Below are 18,507 nucleotides of genomic sequence, written 5' to 3'. Positions count from 1 at the left end.
GGTTGCCAAACAGTAAAGTTTTCGTAGGCTGTGTCATTCAAACCTGTCGGTTGTGATAAGAGGATCTAGATCATACGTTTTAAGATATGTTTAACACATGACATATCCATCTTTAAACACTTACGTTGAATGCCAGATCATTTTCGAATTCACTATAAAAGCTGGAAATAAAAGCGCAGGGACGGAACTCAAGCTGCACCAGTAAGTATACACAGCGTCTGCATATAAACATATGGCACTGACATTTTTATTCATCAGCCGTGTAACGGTACGTCTTATTTGCTAAGATATAGTGGGTCCTGGGTCGAATCGAAGGGTGGTTTTTGCACTATCCTCTAAAAATGCACTTCTTGTCGAGGAACTGAATCTGTAATGGGTTCTGTCAACCATTTTAGATTCTGATGTTGTTTTTAGTGAGAATCACTTAAACTCTTTTGGAAGTCAAGTTGTATTTATTCGTCTCACGCAGCTGTGTCCTCCTGATGGTTGGTATTTTCGAGCAGGATAACTTATTCGTAGTTCTGCTCTTGGGTCGGTATACTGACATGCAACATTCACCAGTTCATTAGTCACTTATAATTTGTTGACATGGTTCATTTCTAGAGGCATCCAGTTTGTTAGAAAGATGGCATTAAGTGTCACATTTCCGCTGAATTGTGAGAATGTCATCGCGGAGAGGTAATTATTGGCAAATAGGCTTCCCACAGCATTTTGAAATCGTACGCTACTTATTGACATTGCTTAAATATATGCTTAAATGTAGACTACTCTGCTTGCCAAAATAAAATATGCGTACATATTGTAGAAATTGTCTTCACGCTCCTTACTACTAACATCCCCGGTTGCTACTTTTTTCTTGATAATTGAATCAATAAGGTATGCCTTATTTGTTACTATAGGAAATGTTACTATTGGTTTGATAAAGCATGCTACAATTTTACAATAAGTGCTTTATCGTTCGGATGGTTTACTGTAAACAATATGGCAGCAACTGTTTCATCGTATTACACCATGTAACCTAGTGTTTGTAGTAGTATACTTAGTAGTAATGCACAATCATGATAAACAAACATTTGATAGACACATCTTCATAATTTAACAGCGTTGCATTGTATAGTATGAATATGCACAATGAAATAAATGAATATGCCAAAAATAACAACTAGAATCCATTTTGATCGATGTGAGGTTCGACACTGCTACGTAAGGCTTGAAAAAATTGTTTGTTGGAATGCCCTTGAATAATGGAAATATGTATCATGGTTAATGCTTGTGGAAGATTAACGGTCAACCTCATTATCAATGGTTTTCAGATTTCTTTTTTAAAGGTAAGAGTCAAGTCTGGTGTTGCTTCTAAATGCTATAGTAGACATCTGTGTTTTCTATATCCCAAACATTTACTATGGTATGGTTTCACACCTCTCTAAGTTTTCTTTCTATATTTAAAAAAAGTAAAACATCATGCTAATAACCAGCCAAGTCAGTTCATTTATTGGGATCTTTGACCGTGTAGCTATATGTGCAATATTTAGCCTGCAAACAGTGGCTATATCTCAAATCAACAATGATCACCGTATACCAATCCACCTTAGCTGAGCCACAGTTATTTATCTTTCTTGATGCATACATGTCTATGTTCTTGTAGTGCTCAACTACATATACAATTGTCAGATTTAGCTTGCTGGGTAATCCTGGCTTCTGAAACCCACCTTGTGCCAGATGTGTGTGTGTGTGAGGGCAATGTTTATGGTGCGTAGGTGGACTATTCATTGCACGCGTTGTGATGATGTTAATGGTATTGCATGGTGGGAAATGGTGTTCTTCATGCACTATAGCTAGTGCCCTGCCATTTTACAGAATGCAGTCACCGCTATACGTGCTTAGATGGGAACTGGAAACCCACAGCCTACTTTCACTCCCACTCTTGTCTTTCTGATTGATTTTGTACTTCCTCCAATTGTGTAATCCTGAGTAGTCCAGCAACAGCTGAAGGATTGCAGATTATCATGGATTTCTGCCTTGATCACTGCATCTGTTACATCCTCTTAATGCTGGCCTGCTAACCAATTCACTCTCACTATGCCTTCTGTTGAAACCTATTTGGTCTCAATCCACCTCCCTAGAACTAACCACTTGTTTTCTTTCTTCCCCAGCTGGATTCTAGATCTCAGTATCTTGCAAGTAAAAAAAAAAATTGGAAGATCTCCCTGGTCACCAAGTCTGTCCATGCTGACCAACCAGGAAAGGGTTTGAATATTCTGCTTGACTTCAACCCCGCCTGCATTACATGTAGAGGGGGTGAAAACACTCATAGAGTTCGAGGTAACCGTTCCGGTGTTGTGTTGCCTCATCGTCAACACTTGATTTGAGGACTTTGCTATCCAGACTGCTTGGTACAGTCATGCACCTAGAGGTGAAAGTGGCGCTGAACTTTATCGTATCCTACCTGTATAACAAACTACCCCGTCGCCGTGCCGACCTATTCGGGGAGGAGTTAGAGCGGATACTGGTGTCACGTTATGAAGGCCACTGGTACCCTGAAGCTCCTCTGCGGGGCTCTGCCTTCCGCTGCCTGCACCTAGGGGCCCCCAGGGACCCGTTAGTAGAACTAGCTGCCAGGAGAAGTGGACTGGACACAGAGGAGGTGCGAGCCAATGTCCCCCCAGAGCTGAGTGTGTGGATTGACCCCTACGAGGTGTCCTACCAAATCGGGGAGAAGGGAGCTGTTAAGGTGTTGTACTTGGAGGATTCACCCAGCTTAGGCGGGGAGGGTGAAATGGTGGAAGGGGTGAGTGGTGTAAATAAAGGAGACATGGAGGTAGAGGAAACAAAGAGCTTAGGGTTCAACCCTGAGGCACAGGTGTTTGTTCCAATCGGAGGTCAGGTATCTCCAGTCCTACTCCCTTCCCTCTCCAGCTCGCCCACTCCTCTGTCGGGCTCCTCCTGCCCTGTGCTTTTCAGCTACCCTGGTTCCAGCACCCCCACAAACCCGACGGCCCACTCCTCCAACACGGCCACACCCTCCCCTCCGAGCGGACTCCCCTACCCCCCTGCTCAGCCGCCGCCGACGGCCACACTGCCAGGCGCCCGTCCACTGCCGCAGCCCATCACCTTCACCACGGCCAGTTTCGCTGCCACTAAATTTGGCTCCACTAAGATGAAGAAGTCTGGCGGTTCGGGATCGTCCGGCAGCGCGGGTGTGGGTGGGCCCCCGCCACAGAGGATGCTCTCACGATCCCCCACCAACATCTCTCCCCCAGGGCTGCTGAAACACAAGCCTCTGTCCCTCTCTCTGCACTCCCTGGGGGGTCAGATCCCCAGCCAGCTCTCCCCTAATGCCAAAGAGTTTGTCTACCCAGCATCCCCAGGGCCCCTCTACTTTGACACCGACACTTTGCCCATGCCGCCACACGCCAGTCCCTTCCAGCCTCCTCACTCTGGCCACTCCCACCCCTCCTTTGACCCGTTCTCCAGCCCCCCACCGGGCCCAGCAGTCGGCGTCATTGGTGGCAGCGGTGGAATCGCTTACATGGAGAAGCCCTCGTTTGTGGAGGGGATTGGAGGGTATAACCTGCAATATCCTAGCCAGGCCTTCCAGCCTGTGGTGCTGGCCAACTAAGCCTTTCTTATGATTAGTATTGCTGTTGCAGTAGTAGGGCAGTAATGCACACACTTTTTTTTTTTTTTCCTTTTCTAAAATCGTTCTTACTGATACTACAGCGTATAATTAATTTTATTACAACAACCTCCAATATGTATTTCATTATCGTTATTCCCATATGGTTTTTACTGTTCAGATTTCTTTGAGGATTTTGAGTTCAGTTTCTCTCTGACCTGAGGAGTGACCAGCGTCCTATTGCACAGACATTTTTTCCCCCATTGAATGTTCAACAGAGTAAAATGCTCTTTAGCTTTGGGCTGTTGACAGCTGTATCTGTTAATTATATTTTGCACTGTCACGCTGTGAAACTGGACCGATGTTCTGTAAGAAGGCTTTGGAAAGCTTGGCACTCCCCGGCCAAATGCAAAGCGGGATTGTGCCGTTTTTCTGTGAAGTCCTGTCGTGCTAACAAGTGTTAAATGTTCTGTCCTGTGGCTTATAGTCCAGACTCATCATTAATATTGTGGGCCAGTTACTCAAGCCTTGAATCCCAGTGTCTGAATCTGTTTGGCTTGAGGTATCAGTATTTGCCACTCACAAGCCCTGAATTGTGTCCATGGAACTTGCTAACATGGGGAACCTCTGTAGTCTAGGGGAAATAAAGGGTGTGAAGTGCAGGGTTTGAGGAAATGTATCTGTCACGACAGGAAAAATTACTGCTGGGAAGGTCAGCAGACCTTTGTGAACGTGAGGATATAATGACATACTAATCTTTCTGAACGCACCGCTTGCGTGCGCACACACACACACACACACACGGTATATTGAAACCAGTCAGCAGTGTGTGAAGGTGAACGGGTGTTGTTAGTGGGGGATGGGATGGAGTTAAGCAGCGGGGATTGTGATAAATGGCTTAGCTTGACTTTGACTGTGAAGGAGAGGTCCTACTCTGCAGGGAAAGGAGAAGGCGAGGGAGGGAGGAGAGGAGAAAAGGCTGGCATGACGGGGGCATCCATGAGGAGAGGAGTAAAGGCTGGCATGACGGGGGCATCCATGAGGTTTTACCACTTCTGGCATCTTGGGTGCAGTAGCTTTAGACGGACACTTTAAAACCCGGAGCACGTCTCTGTAGAGCATCAGTGGCATTGCAGCCAGAGGCTCAGGCTAGCTACCTTGCTCCAATCTCTGTTGACGTTGCTACTCCAGGCCACCAGAATCATATAATGAAAGCTGTTGTTTTTGTTTTCAATTTCCAGGACGATGAATGTTACCCAAATCTTTGGTTTTTTGATGCCATGTTAGACCATTCCCATTGACAGTGGTGATATCCCGGCTCCATATATTTAATAGAGGGATCTGGTAGGTCAGGGTTCAGGCAGCTGCCTAACCTCACCTTTCCTTTTGAGCCAATCCAGCACTTTATATTCTTGAGCTATAGAGGCCACGCACCCCGCCCCAGCCAGAGGTAAACATAAAAATAAAATGTACAGGCCCATTATTTTAAAGCTATTTCGGCTGAGACATTTCAGTTCTGTCAAGATGAGATTTATAATAGATTTGTATTCTGATAAAATGGGAAGCGAAGGGGAAGCGGCCCTGGCGTCGTCTAAATGTTTTCTAGATTGTGCCTGTGTGTTTACGGTGACCGGAGGACCCTTGACCTGCACTCACACTGGCATTTGTGACAGGTGGTCATATGCATGGATGCAGTCATGCGCATTTTTATTTACTTTTCTTGGTTTCCAGGGGTTGGCAGGTGTGGCTGACATCTCTTTATACATGTATTTGTTTAGGAAAGGGTGCATTTTTACATTTTGTTTGTAATTTATTTACATTTTTCTATATTTTTCCTGTGTGTTTTGCAAAAATAATGATAATTTGTAAAACTTAAGAGATATATGTACTGTAACCCTAGTATGTATACATTTCTTATGTTTAGATTTCCTTTGTTCGGTTTCTTATGTGCTGAAGTTATTTTTTACAGAAATAACAATGAATATATATGCAAGTTGAGACAAAATATAGATGTAAAAAATAAAGTATTGAATGTGTATTGTACCTTGTACAGAGTTTGTCCAATAAAAGACGGGTAAATGTAATCTGTTAAATTGGGTTTTGGGAGAGTTTCAGAGACGAATGTTTACAGTGGGTGATGGAAAGTCTGAAGGCATAGTTCTCAGTTGTCTGTGTTCTAAGGGCAGTTTGAAAACACTTGCGAAAGATTCCTGTCCCTCCTTAATTCATCCTCTTAAAAACCAAAACGACCCACATATCCCCGTAAGTGCTGACACCTTGGTCATGCCTGTTATTCATTCCTATTCCAGCGATGTATTTTTCCAGTGCCATACACTTTGGTTTAAGCTCTGTACTCCTACCCTTTATTTGTGTGCCTGAACAGTCCTACTGTGACTCAAATGGCTGCCAATTCCATTCTCCCAAAACAAGGGGAAGCTAAGAATCCATTCCTGGAGTCTAATCCTTGTTGAGTATTCCCCTCACATCCATTTGTGGTAACAATCCCCTGCTTCTGCTACTATAGCCATAACTCAGACTGTCTTTACTCACACAGACACTGACACTGGTCTAGTGCAATGTGTAACTAATGCCATATTCTAGAACTCCATCTGTGGGTTCTTAACCCTTTTCAACCTCAAAATAATCTCTATAGATTTTTTTTCCCCCCGGTATGTTTTCAGTTTTACAAGCGGGTTTAGGGATGAGGAGAGTCAATGAATATGCTGTGAATGTGACTAAATTATGATCAGTCCCTGGTCAATCCTGGAGGTGGACAGCCTAGAGATGGATGTAGCTATATTGTTTTATTTGTTTGTTCACTCGTGAGATTTTTGGTTTCCAAAATCCTTAAAAGTTCTGGGTTAGAAGCAACACTCTGGTCAATGCCTGCCAATGGAAGGCCAAGAATCCGACATCTGAGGGATGTGGACAGCACTACTTTTACTGTCATGAGTTCTAGGAAAGTGTATGCACATGGTTTCACAACATTAGCTTTTTGGTCACTTTGGGTGGACAGAGTGCTTAAGTTGTTTTAAAGAAGCTAGTTGTTGGGATACATCTTGTATTAGGTGTAACACATTACAATATCCTCTCTATTGTAATTCAAAAGCCTTGTGTTTTGGTTTTATCTACACCATAGGCTGCTCTACAACCAGGATAGAATCAAACTGAGGGGAAAACAGTTTTTTATATTATTTTGCTTATATCCGTGTGTATTTAATTTGGCACTTTGCAATATGTTGTAATAAATTTATTTTCTATGTAAGATTTAACATTAAAGAATAAATGGATATAATTCAAAGTCAGATTTATTAATATAGTGCTTTCTTTTTTTTTGCCTGTATATTGTTATAGTTTTCCTATTTTGTATCTGATCTGCACACCCTGTACACTACTGAAATGCAATGACCTGTTTTCTGTGCTCCCTGTGGGAACGGGGACTTACTACTGCAGTTTCTTATTGTATCAAGTTCTTTTTTTAAGTTTGTAATAAAACAGAATGGCAAAAATACGCATGGAAAATAATCACATTCTCCTGTCGTCATTTTTGTCTGTTTCAGTTTATCAAGCATACTTACATAGTGTGTCTTGGTGTAATTATCATTATGAAGAGTCAGATAAGAGCTAACTTGATCCCTAATTTGTTCTCCTGTGGAACAAAAATGTAGTGACTGTCTATTTAAGTATGTTTGATGCGGAAGGATTTTGTATTGGTGCCTAAACAGAGGAGTTGGTTAAATAAAGTAATATAAATGAGTCCACACAAGAACAATTTGAAAACACAAACCTAGTAAACAGGACATACAGTATGTAAATATCTGGAGTGTGTGAGAGAGTGAGTCTATGAAAAGTGTATGATTGTTTGCAAAAAGAAACTAATTCACAGGCAGTTATCTAATGTGATATTCTGTGATTGCTCCTGACCCATCTCTAAAAAAAAATAAAAAAAACGGTAGCAGTGCAAAGAGCCGATGACAGGAATGGCTGCGGTCCATGAGGATATTTGTGACATGTATACAGTACCATGTGGACAAAGGGCAGGCAGGGTGTCAGGTTGACCAAACAACCACACAACTGAGGACAGTACAACTGTGGTACCGGGCAAAGATGCAGCCAGAGTATGTTCTCAGCGGTGCATCTGTAGATGTTTGTAAGGTACCACTGTGGAATGTAGTGTGGTTGGTTTTAGGTTCATGGATGTGCATGTTGAGGCATATTGCCATGCATACAGCTACTCCATGTAAGGGGCTACGCCCTCTCTTGGTGAGCCTACCCTTTCAATCTGGGGTCCAGTCTCAATTCTTCCCGCTTTCTAATGAGCTTTAAGGCGACAGATGAGGAAAGCCAAGCTGTAGTCTCTTGTCCCTGTGGGATACAGTGGTGTGGTGGCCGTGGGGTCATATGTGACTTGGGTCCAGGAGGACTGGTATGATGGTCAGGTGATCCATGACTTGCTGCTCAGGACTTATAACTGTAGGGTATGCTATTGGGTGGCGGTCCTTTGGCTTGGTCACTTTGGCAAGCTTAGGTAGTGGAATAACGACCTTGAAACGGGTCCTTTTATTGCTGCCATGTATTGTGTTGACTTACAGTTGTTATATGGTATGGTAAAGGCTTAAATGTTTTTTGTGGATGCTGCCAACCGAGGTTTCTGATTTGAACCTGTTTTATTTGTCAGTGTAGGGCAGGACTTCTTAAACTAGAAGTCGTAACCCCAAAGGCCACCGTCCAATTCTTAAACTGGAAAATAATTCCATGTAATTGTGTTTATGCAAACTAGTGGAAAATAATTCCATGTAATTGTGTTTATGCAAGTAACTCGAAAAATAATTCCATGTAATTGTGTATGCAAGTAACGCTTGTCAGCAAATGTGGTTGTTTTACAGTGAGGAGTTTTGCAAACGACATCAGGTGTGATATTCTCAAAAATCTAATTTCACGAACTCGACCACGCCACACAAAAATTACCTCAGGTTTCATCACCTAGAAACACTGCCCATGCATTTGACTAAGTTGGTATCTGTCATGTTTGCATGCTCCCTTTCGTGACTGCATTAAACACTGTTCTCTGATTGTGTGTCGACGTTTGGCATTAACATGCTTGGTCAGCTCATCCTTGGCTCTTTTGCTTCATCTCACACCCACTCACGACATCTAATTCCCCTACTCATTTCCCCTCTTATCTTCCCCTTAATCTCTGCCAAATTCCTATTTTGCTCCTTTGTCTATCTGCTCTCTATCCCATCACATTCCCCACTCATCCCTCCCATGTGCTCGCCTCTATTCCCAGTCCTTATTTCCCCTTTCTCTGAGTCTGTGGTTATGCAACGGCTGCTCTTCTGTGTGTTGTGATCATTATACAACATCTAGCGCTGCACTGGAATACTGATGGGGATGTGTCAGGGGCAGTAGGCCTCAGAAGGTGAATGTGTCCATGGTTTACCGTAGTTGTGTGTGAATGGAAACATTCAACATACATTTAAAAAACGTTTTTGGTTTAAAGGTTAGGTTTAGGGTTATTAAAAATTGAGGAATGGAGTGGGTTTTTAGAGTTATCTTTAGGGTTAGAGAAAAGGATTTGAAATGGGAATGTTTTGTTTTGGTGTGTTCCCCGAAGGAAAGACATTTCCAAAGTTGTGTGTGTCCTACAAAATTAGTCTCTTGCATTCGGCTGATATTTTAAGCACAATTGAAGCATTAATACTGGCTTAAAGTAGCAGTAGAAACACTTAATGTAGGTCTAATATAGACCTGTACGTTTTAGAATAAAAGAAGTTAGAATAATCTAATTTTAATCTAGGTACCAGGCACAAAGCAGGACAATAAGGAAGTGGTACCATCCTGTAGGTATACCAGACATGGTATAACGGCCTGGCTGAGGACCTACGCTGCTGTGTTCGGTAAGGTTGTACTCCACAAATGTTGTAGAACATTATATAAAATATTAATGCTAATAATAAACATAGGTAAGACAATCAAGAGAGTGGCAAGGAACCTTCCTCTCTATCCTTACTTGTGAAACAGTTCTACTGAGTTGTCCAGTCTTCCCTTAACAGTACTGATGACAAGATTGCATACAGCTGAAAAACAAACAAAAGAACAGAGAGGCGTTAGTACCAAAGCTAATTGTCTGCCAAGCAAAGGAGAAACCAGTCCTCCTTCAATGCAGACAATGATTAGCAAAACAATGACAACCTGCCCAGGATCCTACCTCATCTTTCAACAATCAGCAAGCAGCAAGTTATGCACACACTGCTGTTCACAGTTCAAGTAGATTATTGGAAAGGTAGACAGCTTCATTAGTTTGATATTATGTGATTATGAAATAGCTAGACAGCAATTGTCAAGTCTCCCCATAGATTTGAAAACAGATTTAGGTCTAAATTGAAACTAGCCTCTTTGAAACGCTGAATCTAGCGAATGACCAATATCATGTTAACATGTAGCCAAAAAATTTATGTATTACACTCGACCGGTCTACAGAGCAAACAACGAAGGAAAAACATCTCCCACCAGTGATACTGTCAGCATTTTTTATTATTTTAATGTTTAATAAATGGTTTGTCTCTAAAGATAGATTGGTGTAAGATATCTGCTCACTTTTTGGCTGCATGGACTATGGACCCACCAAGCATTTCAGTGGGTCCACAAGTCACCCCAGACAAATAAAAAAAAATGTTAAGCAGAGTGAAGTAGGTTCATGGTAGGATTTTGATCGTGCTTTTCTTGTGCAGATGTCAAGCACACAGATACCATGATGTATGGATATTGTAGTCGTTAACTAAAGGCTATGCATTTAGGCCAAAAGGTGTAATCCTTTTGTCATATATGTCTACTTTATTTGCAGTATTATATTGGTGCCATATAGGATGGACTATTGGAATTCAGTTTAATTAGTGAGTATTCGAGTTGGTACAAGATCTGCTTTATCCGTTCACTGTATTTCCCCAGTCACAACAAAACTCAGGTGCTGTTTCAAAATCATCAATGGCCTGATGATAATACCCAAGCAGTTCCCTTCCTGTCCAAGTTTACATAAAATGCCCTTTGGTTCAACACAAGTTCCAATGAACGTTTTGAATGGGGAAAAGTGTTAAAAAAATCTGTCCCCACATGGTATGATGGCTGTGTCTAGGAAAAATGTAATTCACAGCTTGGAGTGAAAGTTACAATTGGACATAGTGTTACTTACAGGTTTAGGCACTATCGATTATTGAGGTTCATACTAGGGTAAGAGTTATGTTTAGAAATAGGGTATAGGAAAGATGTATTTCAGCTCCCAACTAGAACAGAAAAACTAACGTGGTGTGTATGTGTGTCCGAGTGAGTGTTTGCGTCCATGAGGCAAGTAGAATAACTCTTGCTATGCTCCCTGTTTGTCACCCAGAATCACATTACATCCTGTCAGCAGCATGGTTCAAAAGCACCATAGTTGGTCAATTGTTCAAGATAGATCAAGGCTATGTCTCACATTTCATTCTATTGTACTTTATTAATATGCATGTTACAAGATACATTACAGCCATCACACGTCTTCTATGGTTACAGTTTGAAAACCGCAGCAGAAATTGTATCTTAATATAAATAACAAAAACAATTAAGTATATATAAAATACACCTAGTTTGAATGTTTTTAAGTATGTTTTTCTCAAGCAGGTTTATTGGTTCATTTTTACTGTGGATTGCATAAGTATTTACCCTGTTGGACCGTTTTACATTCCCTTATCCAGCCTTAATGACACTTTTTAAAAACACTCTTTAAAAACAATATCTGACCTGCTAAGCATCTTATTCCACCTTTACAAAACCTGCTTATGCACTTAATCTCTGTACAAAAGTTCACCACATGTGATTTATTGATCTGACCAGTTTTATTTCTTTGCCATTGTAGTGTATATAATTTATTATGAGTAGTCTATAGCTTTGTGTTGTCTGGCACTGTTATGCCTTTGGCCAGGTCGTGATTGCTAATGAAAATTGGTTATCAATCGGCTTACCTGGTGTGAGTAAGTGTAATAAATAAAACTACAATTGTCCATTTTGCAAGATTCGCTTCAGCAATAACAAATTTGAAATTGTAAAAGCCTGTAATGTGCCACCCTTCCACTAGAGTTAGACCCAACAACAACTGTGTGAATATATTGCGAATATATTGCGTTGCCCAATATGTATATTGCCGTATGAACCGTGATGCCCAAGGTCTAGGTTCAGAAGTCAAAAAGACGCTTTTGGCCCCATGTAGCAGACATCCACTGGACGTTCACCAGGAAAGCTAACGATGTTACTGACATAAATTAACTAGCTAGATAGGTTAGCTAGCTAACTCCACCTTTTATGACAAAAATGGTTTGCATAGCTTCTTGTAAACTACCCCAAAATAAGAACAACTGTTATCGGATATCAGATAGGAGTCAACTGCTTTATGATAACCCGTTAGCTGGGCACTTACTAATGCAGGAACAACAACTAGCTAGCTTAAACGTACAGTTGAAGGATTGTCACTTAATGGATTACATAGATTTTTTCATCAATCTCCACAAAACTCATAATTAAGAAGCAAGAACAGTTTAAAAAAACAAAACAAAAAACATTAATATGAATACCTAAAATGTCCATTCAAATTCTATGCTTGTTTTAATCCTTTGTTAACAATGTTAAAGTTTAAAAAATTAATAGCCTGAAGACATGCAATACCTGTGGTATTCAAAGACCTATATGATTTTTGTATTTACAGTGGTTATATTTCTCCAGACCCTCAGCTTTTTACAAAAAAATTATTCATTGTTTCTACTGCTATTATAAGCCAAAATGTTTAGCTCAGTGACTTCAGTAGAAACAAAATCACTAAAATTGTTTTTATTAATCCTTTAATTTATAGACATAAGTACACTTAGTGTAAAACATACGCAAACATTACACCATTACCTAATATCGTGCAGCAGGATTACTGGAAGTCTTAATGGATAAACATGACTGAGACATTTATGAATGCAGTCTATCATATGAGTAAAATGTATATTATTCACACATATTTCTTGTAGTACTTATAAAAACAAAATCAAGACAAGGGCACAAATTAATAATAGACACTTAAAGGGGCAATCAGCCGTCACTACATTGCAGTGGATACCTTATAAATTATATATATACCCAGAAAATGATGAATATTTGTTGTGTAAATACTTTATAATATTAGTTTATCTGTTGTAACCCATAATAAAATGAGAACAGTGTTTACAAACATTGAACAGAAACAATGTAAACCACAGGTGTCAAACAGGTTTCACAGAGGACCAAGTGGCTGCAGGTTTTCACTTTTACCTTAGTTAGGATCTCCCCTCACCTGCCTGTATTGGGCACCAGTTGAAAGGAATAAAAACAAATTACCTGCACCACACTAAGCCCTTTGTGGAATCGGTTTGACACCTGTGATGTAAACAAACACTATATCAAACACATTTTGACATAAGGTTGGCCAGGCCAATAATCCATAACGCAGTCTAGAAATTTGAGAGCGTTTATATTTCTCTAGCTATCTCCAAACGTTTGGGTTAGTGTGTTACTGTTCTCAACTGCAGACTGCCCCTTTAAGAAATGGAGTCCCTTAACAGTCTGATATGTAGTATTTACAACAATAAATGGAGGCATGGCCACCTTGGCAAACCAATTTTTCTGGTGACTCTAAACCTTGACTGAGTTTTCTATTGTCAAATGTTACTAAGCTGCCTTTTATGTGCAATTTTACCCCAATTTCCCAGAATTCCATAAAGGTAAAACATCTTCCATGTGTTTGAAAGGAAATCATGTGATATTCTGGTTGAACAGTTGTCAAACATTTTGTTTTTATTCACTGAGATCCCTGATTAGTTTGTTTTTTTCTTCAAAATAAATAAAATCAGATATAGCATGTGGCATGTCAATCAATAGATGTATTATAATAATAAATACAGCACTGACCATGATATCTATTCAGCAAACATAAGGAATAACATTATTTTAATAGGATTTTAAAAAAAGAAGACAGGTGTTGACATAACTGTCTCACAGTTTGGAAAAAAGACCATGGTCTGTTCAAATATTTACAACACCCAGGAGCAGGTAATAGCAGAAATGTTTGGGTCTTGCTACAATTCTAGACAACCTACATGAGGACTAATATGGTGCCCCATCCCCGCGGTGGTCCATGGGAAAAAAACATCCTAGTCAAAAGTCCTCCACCAGTAAGGGTCCTGACAAACAGAGAGAAGAAAATTCCTTCCCTACTCGTTTAAAAAAATCAAAATAAATAAATGTAACAGTCTATTAAAAAATTGGCCAGATATTTGAAGTTGGTTTTCATATAAACACCATTGCTTACATTTGTGCGTCATGTTTTTCCCCTTGCTACTGTATGCACCATAGTAGAAAAGAAAGTGTCCTCCCATCTCCATCTTGTCTTTACACTCAGTGTGTTGCTTTAGAAGGGTACAAAACCAGGTTACAACTAGGGACGCATCTAGGTGGTGCAGGGAGAAGACTATGTACATACGCACACCTTATTGTGTGGTACAAGTAAAAAGGCAAACACAGATGGAAGAACTGTGAGCTAACAACCCCCTATAGGAATAATCTCCCTTTCCAATATCTACTCGATCCTCTTCATCTTCTCCTGTGTATGATCACAGAGGGGCAACCCTTCATCGTTCTGCTATTAACATGTTCATTGGTTCCTCCTCTGCCCTGTTACTAATAAATCTAGGCTTCACATATCCTTCTTTAGAGCCTACACACAAGAAATTTAAACAGAAGAAAACAGTTACTGCACCAACTGGGAGGGGGTTGGGGGTGGGGGGGGGTGGTCTGGAGGGTTGGTGGACACCTTTCACTGTTCACACTGATATTCATGCAGTGGTCCACAAAACCACCCCTTAATATGCTTAATAAATGTGTGTAACTTTAAGCCCTCCTTTTCCCCAGCAGTAGTGTCTTCCCCTGACTTCCCTTGCCAGTAATAAGAAGAAGGGTGACTGGCACCAGACGATACATGTTGTGTGTCTGTAATCCCGTGTCCCTGTACGTGTAGGAGCCAGCCGCCCTACACAATCCTTGGATTCCACCTCGCCTTTTCCCGTAGCCTGGCATTCGGACTTTGTGCATTCATGCCTCCACTTTACTGCCGGAGAGGATCTTGAACTCGACATGGTGTTCACCATGAAAGCAGTGCAATTCAGATTCCATGTGTTCTTGCTTTGCGAGGCGTAAGGTTTGTCCCTTACAGCGGTCCGTATTTGGCTTCATATCGAGACATGATGTTCTTGCAACGGCCAAAGTCCTTTCGCAGCTCAGCCACTTGTTGCCTCAACGCAGCGTTTTCCCTCTCCAGAAATGAAGCCCGCACTGTGATCTGGTTTTCCTTCAGCCTCCGGGCGTCACGTGAACGCTTGGCTGCAACGTTATTCTTCTTCCTCCTAGACCAGTATTTATCGTCCTGCGGGCATGAGACACAAAGGGAAACAACAGAACCGGTAGAGGATTTTAATACAAAAGAAGAACCTGTTTTGTGAAAACAAGACACCATCTTTCACACCAAACCCCGGACAAGCCTTTATATTTAAAAGCTTATAACGCGTTTGCTAATTTTCACCAGTGTAACGGTGACACCAAATCCCTCATCCACCAATCACAATTTAGTGCCAACTGCAACAACTCTTATGAGACCACAACATAATAGCCGGCTCCATCTTCACAACCACCATGGTCATCGGTCACCATACCTTCTGCTCAGTGGGCACAAAGACCTTCTTCGCCTTCTTGATCATGGGCTGTGGTTTGAGGTCCTCGTCGGAGAACTTGTGTTTGCGTGGGTTGAAGAGCTCCCCCCCGGGTACACTGGACAGCACCAGGTCCGTGGGGTCAGGCTGGAAGTTGATGTCTACCTCAATGTCCTCTGGGTCGATGGGAGTGGGAGTGAGTCGTTCGGCAGACTTGCCCTCTAGAGGGAGACAAAGGGAGTGATTTAATGATCCTTACACGTCTAAGGACAAACCTTTACTTCCAAGTTGTTTGTCTGTTAAGTATTGGTTTTTGTCATCTTAAAAGGGCTGTAGTTCATACGGTTCATCCATTTGCTAGATTCTTCAATTGGATACACTAACGGTCAGCCCTAGATTAATACTATTTTTTTTTTTTTATATATTTGACTTCATATCTTTTATATTTTGATTTAAGTCCCAATATTCTACCTTCTTTCTTTTGAGACACCTGGACCTCTGCTGATCCATCCTCAGATATCCCCAGAGTATTTTTCTCATCTCCTGCTCCATCTTCTGTCTCCTCTTGTTTAGCTGGCTCTAGAGTGAGCGTGACGGTCTCTGTGTCAGAGGTGACTGTGGTTGCGGACGGGGAAGGGGTTCTGGTCCCCTCGTCGTCTTCCTGGTCCAGACTCTTCTGCAGTTCCTCCTCCAGGCTGACTGGAATGCCGTTCTCTAGCAAGAACTCATCCAGATCCATGTACTCCAAGTGGAAGGTCTCCCCGTCATACGGGATGGTCTTCTCCCAGATAGCAGGGGTTAGGGAGGCAGAAACCCCTCCACTGCCTGCACCCCTGGTTCCGCCACTGCCTGCTCCAGCCTCGCCGCTTTCGACGGAGCGCAACTTTTTCTTCTCCGTTTCTGTGGAGATAACAGTGGCATTATGAGTGGGACGGGTGTGAACACCATTGTAAAATGGTAAATAAAGAATTAATTTTCATGTCACGGAAAACAGTTTGAAAAAAAGTGGTGAAATGAGAGCTGGAATCATCCATCTGTAAAAACGAAGGTAAATGCTAGAAAACACAGCCTCTAACAAAATGAATGTCTTTCTCAAGCAAGTAACTGGCTTATTCATACTGTATACCCAATGGTTTGTCTGCAGGACTCAAAGACAAGCAAGGGAGGTGTGAGAACTAGTTTTTTTTTCTCTCTCTCACTCAGTTCCATGCCTCAGGGAAAACTGGCAAAGCACTCAATGTACTAAGGGTTGCCTTTACCATTCCATACACTCTATACATAACAGATTTTAACAATTGTTTTAGTCCTCTATTATCAAACACTACTATTGTCGAAACAATGTTTATAGTACATAAAATCGCATTAAAACACTACGTCTCCGTTCCTGTCCGCCAAGTGAACTCATCAGATATATGCAGCGCACATAAACTAACACTGTTAAGGATTTCTCAACTCAACAATATCGACACTCTTACCTTCGTCGCCTTCCAGAATATTAGGTGGGGGAATGTCCATAATCTTCTTCAAAACAAAAGGGAACGATTCCTGAGTACCCAGCATAGGCTCACTAGCTGCCTTCAGTGTATTCTTCCCAGACATTTTTATTTTCGATTGTGGTAGACAAATGCCGTCAAAGACAAGCGCTTCCTCTAGTTCTCAGTCGCTGTTGCTTTGAGACCTGTTTGACAAATGTAATATGTGGAAAAACAACACCACCGACTCCGTCGCTGTTTTGGTTATTCATGAGCTACAAGCTACGCCTCCTCGCGAAATACTCCGCGCGGATTGGTCACCTATATAGTACACAGTCGACATGTTAAAATCGTGGCTAGCCAGTCAAAGCAGAAAGAGTAGAACACCTCTGGAGCTCATTGGTCGGGGCAACACTCCGTTTCAAACCTTCGTATGGAAATAATCAAAGACCATATTCATGGCTGAAGAGAACAATAAAGACAAGGGAATGTGCGTTTTAGTTTTTGGAGGCTTCATGCTAGTTAACTAGACAGCTCAGACATTATAATCTACACTGAAAACATAGTCTACTACAGCACCTTACATCTGGGATTGGAGGAGAGCAATTTACGCGTGCTTCTTGACATAGCTACTGTTCTGATTGTTATCAAATCGTAGATTGTGTATGACAGAAATAGATAATGCCATCTTGTCTCAGTGTTCCTGTAGAATACCGGTATATATTTAAAACACATTCTTCCATTACAACTCACACCACTCGTGGCACTGCCAAACACGTGTTCCAACACACACGTGTGGCGTCCAGGCACAAGACGCAGAGTGGCGTGGTTATGGCACGTGCAAACACAAGGCTGTCGGCTGTAGAGCGCGTGCACGCGGACAACAGCTGGCGTGTCCGTAACATTTTTGCTACAACCGCCGCAATCGTTCAATGCTGTTACACTTTTTACATTTGTTTAGATTATATGTCAGCAAAATCAATTCACCGTATCGTGCACGTCAATTCATATCATTTTCACAGAACTGTTTCTGATATTTCAACTAGCAAGCATTTTCAGGATTTTACGCACGCACGCACGCACGCCCACAATACGACAGTGTGTGTGTGTGTGTGTGTGTTTAGCAGGATGTTCAGGAACACGATGTACTGAACACATTCCATCGCTACCACACATCAGACCCGACAAACAAAAAGCTACTGCAATTCACAAGTAATTTAACAGGAGTTGTAACAAAAATATGCTGTAACAAACCCGGCACAGTGGATACATTACGTTTGATACTATCTAGTTATAGTGCACCAGTTTTATTTTAGACTAAGGGCAATGGCATTTTCTACACAGACAGTTTACAGTGGTTCTAGGTCTGACCTTAAGTATTATTTTATTTTTTTAAGAAATGGAATGCTATACTTGCAGTTCTTAATATTCAACAGCTCAACTCATCAATTAGTAAACAAACAGTACATCTGAACTTTACAGAGTAAACAAGCGTTTCTAAAGTGGGTGGATTAATGTGGTACATATTCTTATTGAAGTTAAAATACAGTTAGTATAAAATGAAACAGGTCAGTGAGCTACCTTGTATTGAGACTGTGCCAGCCATTGGCGTGAACTGAAGTCCCTGTCATGTTTGTCAAACAAGCTTGAGAGGTTCTTCGTGACATGG

The 18,507-nt window shown here is 41.4% G+C and overlaps 2 protein-coding genes across 2 annotated transcripts; one reads left to right on the top strand and one right to left on the bottom strand.

Annotated features, from left to right (window-relative positions):
• Positions 1-7,141, top strand: LOC105025785 (protein Tob2). The gene is made up of 2 exons (XM_010896745.5): positions 1-201; positions 2,154-7,141. The coding sequence occupies exon 2, from the start codon at positions 2,402-2,404 to the stop codon at positions 3,617-3,619; it is 1,218 nt and encodes a 405-aa protein (XP_010895047.1). The 5' UTR covers positions 1-201; positions 2,154-2,401; the 3' UTR covers positions 3,620-7,141.
• Positions 7,142-12,457: 5,316 nt separating this feature from the next.
• On the bottom strand, positions 12,458-17,099 carry tefb (TEF transcription factor, PAR bZIP family member b). Its single transcript, XM_010896746.5, has 4 exons — positions 16,842-17,099; positions 15,838-16,266; positions 15,370-15,587; positions 12,458-15,083 (listed from the first exon to the last, which is right to left on the bottom strand). Exons 1-4 carry the CDS (start codon positions 16,963-16,965, stop codon positions 14,868-14,870), a joined length of 987 nt encoding a protein of 328 aa, XP_010895048.1. The 5' UTR covers positions 16,966-17,099; the 3' UTR covers positions 12,458-14,867.
• Between the last annotated feature and the right edge of the window lie 1,408 nt (positions 17,100-18,507).

Source organism: Esox lucius, chromosome 11, assembly GCF_011004845.1.
Source record: "Esox lucius isolate fEsoLuc1 chromosome 11, fEsoLuc1.pri, whole genome shotgun sequence".
Taxonomy (NCBI): Eukaryota; Metazoa; Chordata; class Actinopteri; order Esociformes; family Esocidae; genus Esox; species Esox lucius.
The sequence above is the reverse complement of the archived record's forward strand: the minus strand, read 5'-3'. Positions and strand labels throughout refer to the sequence as shown.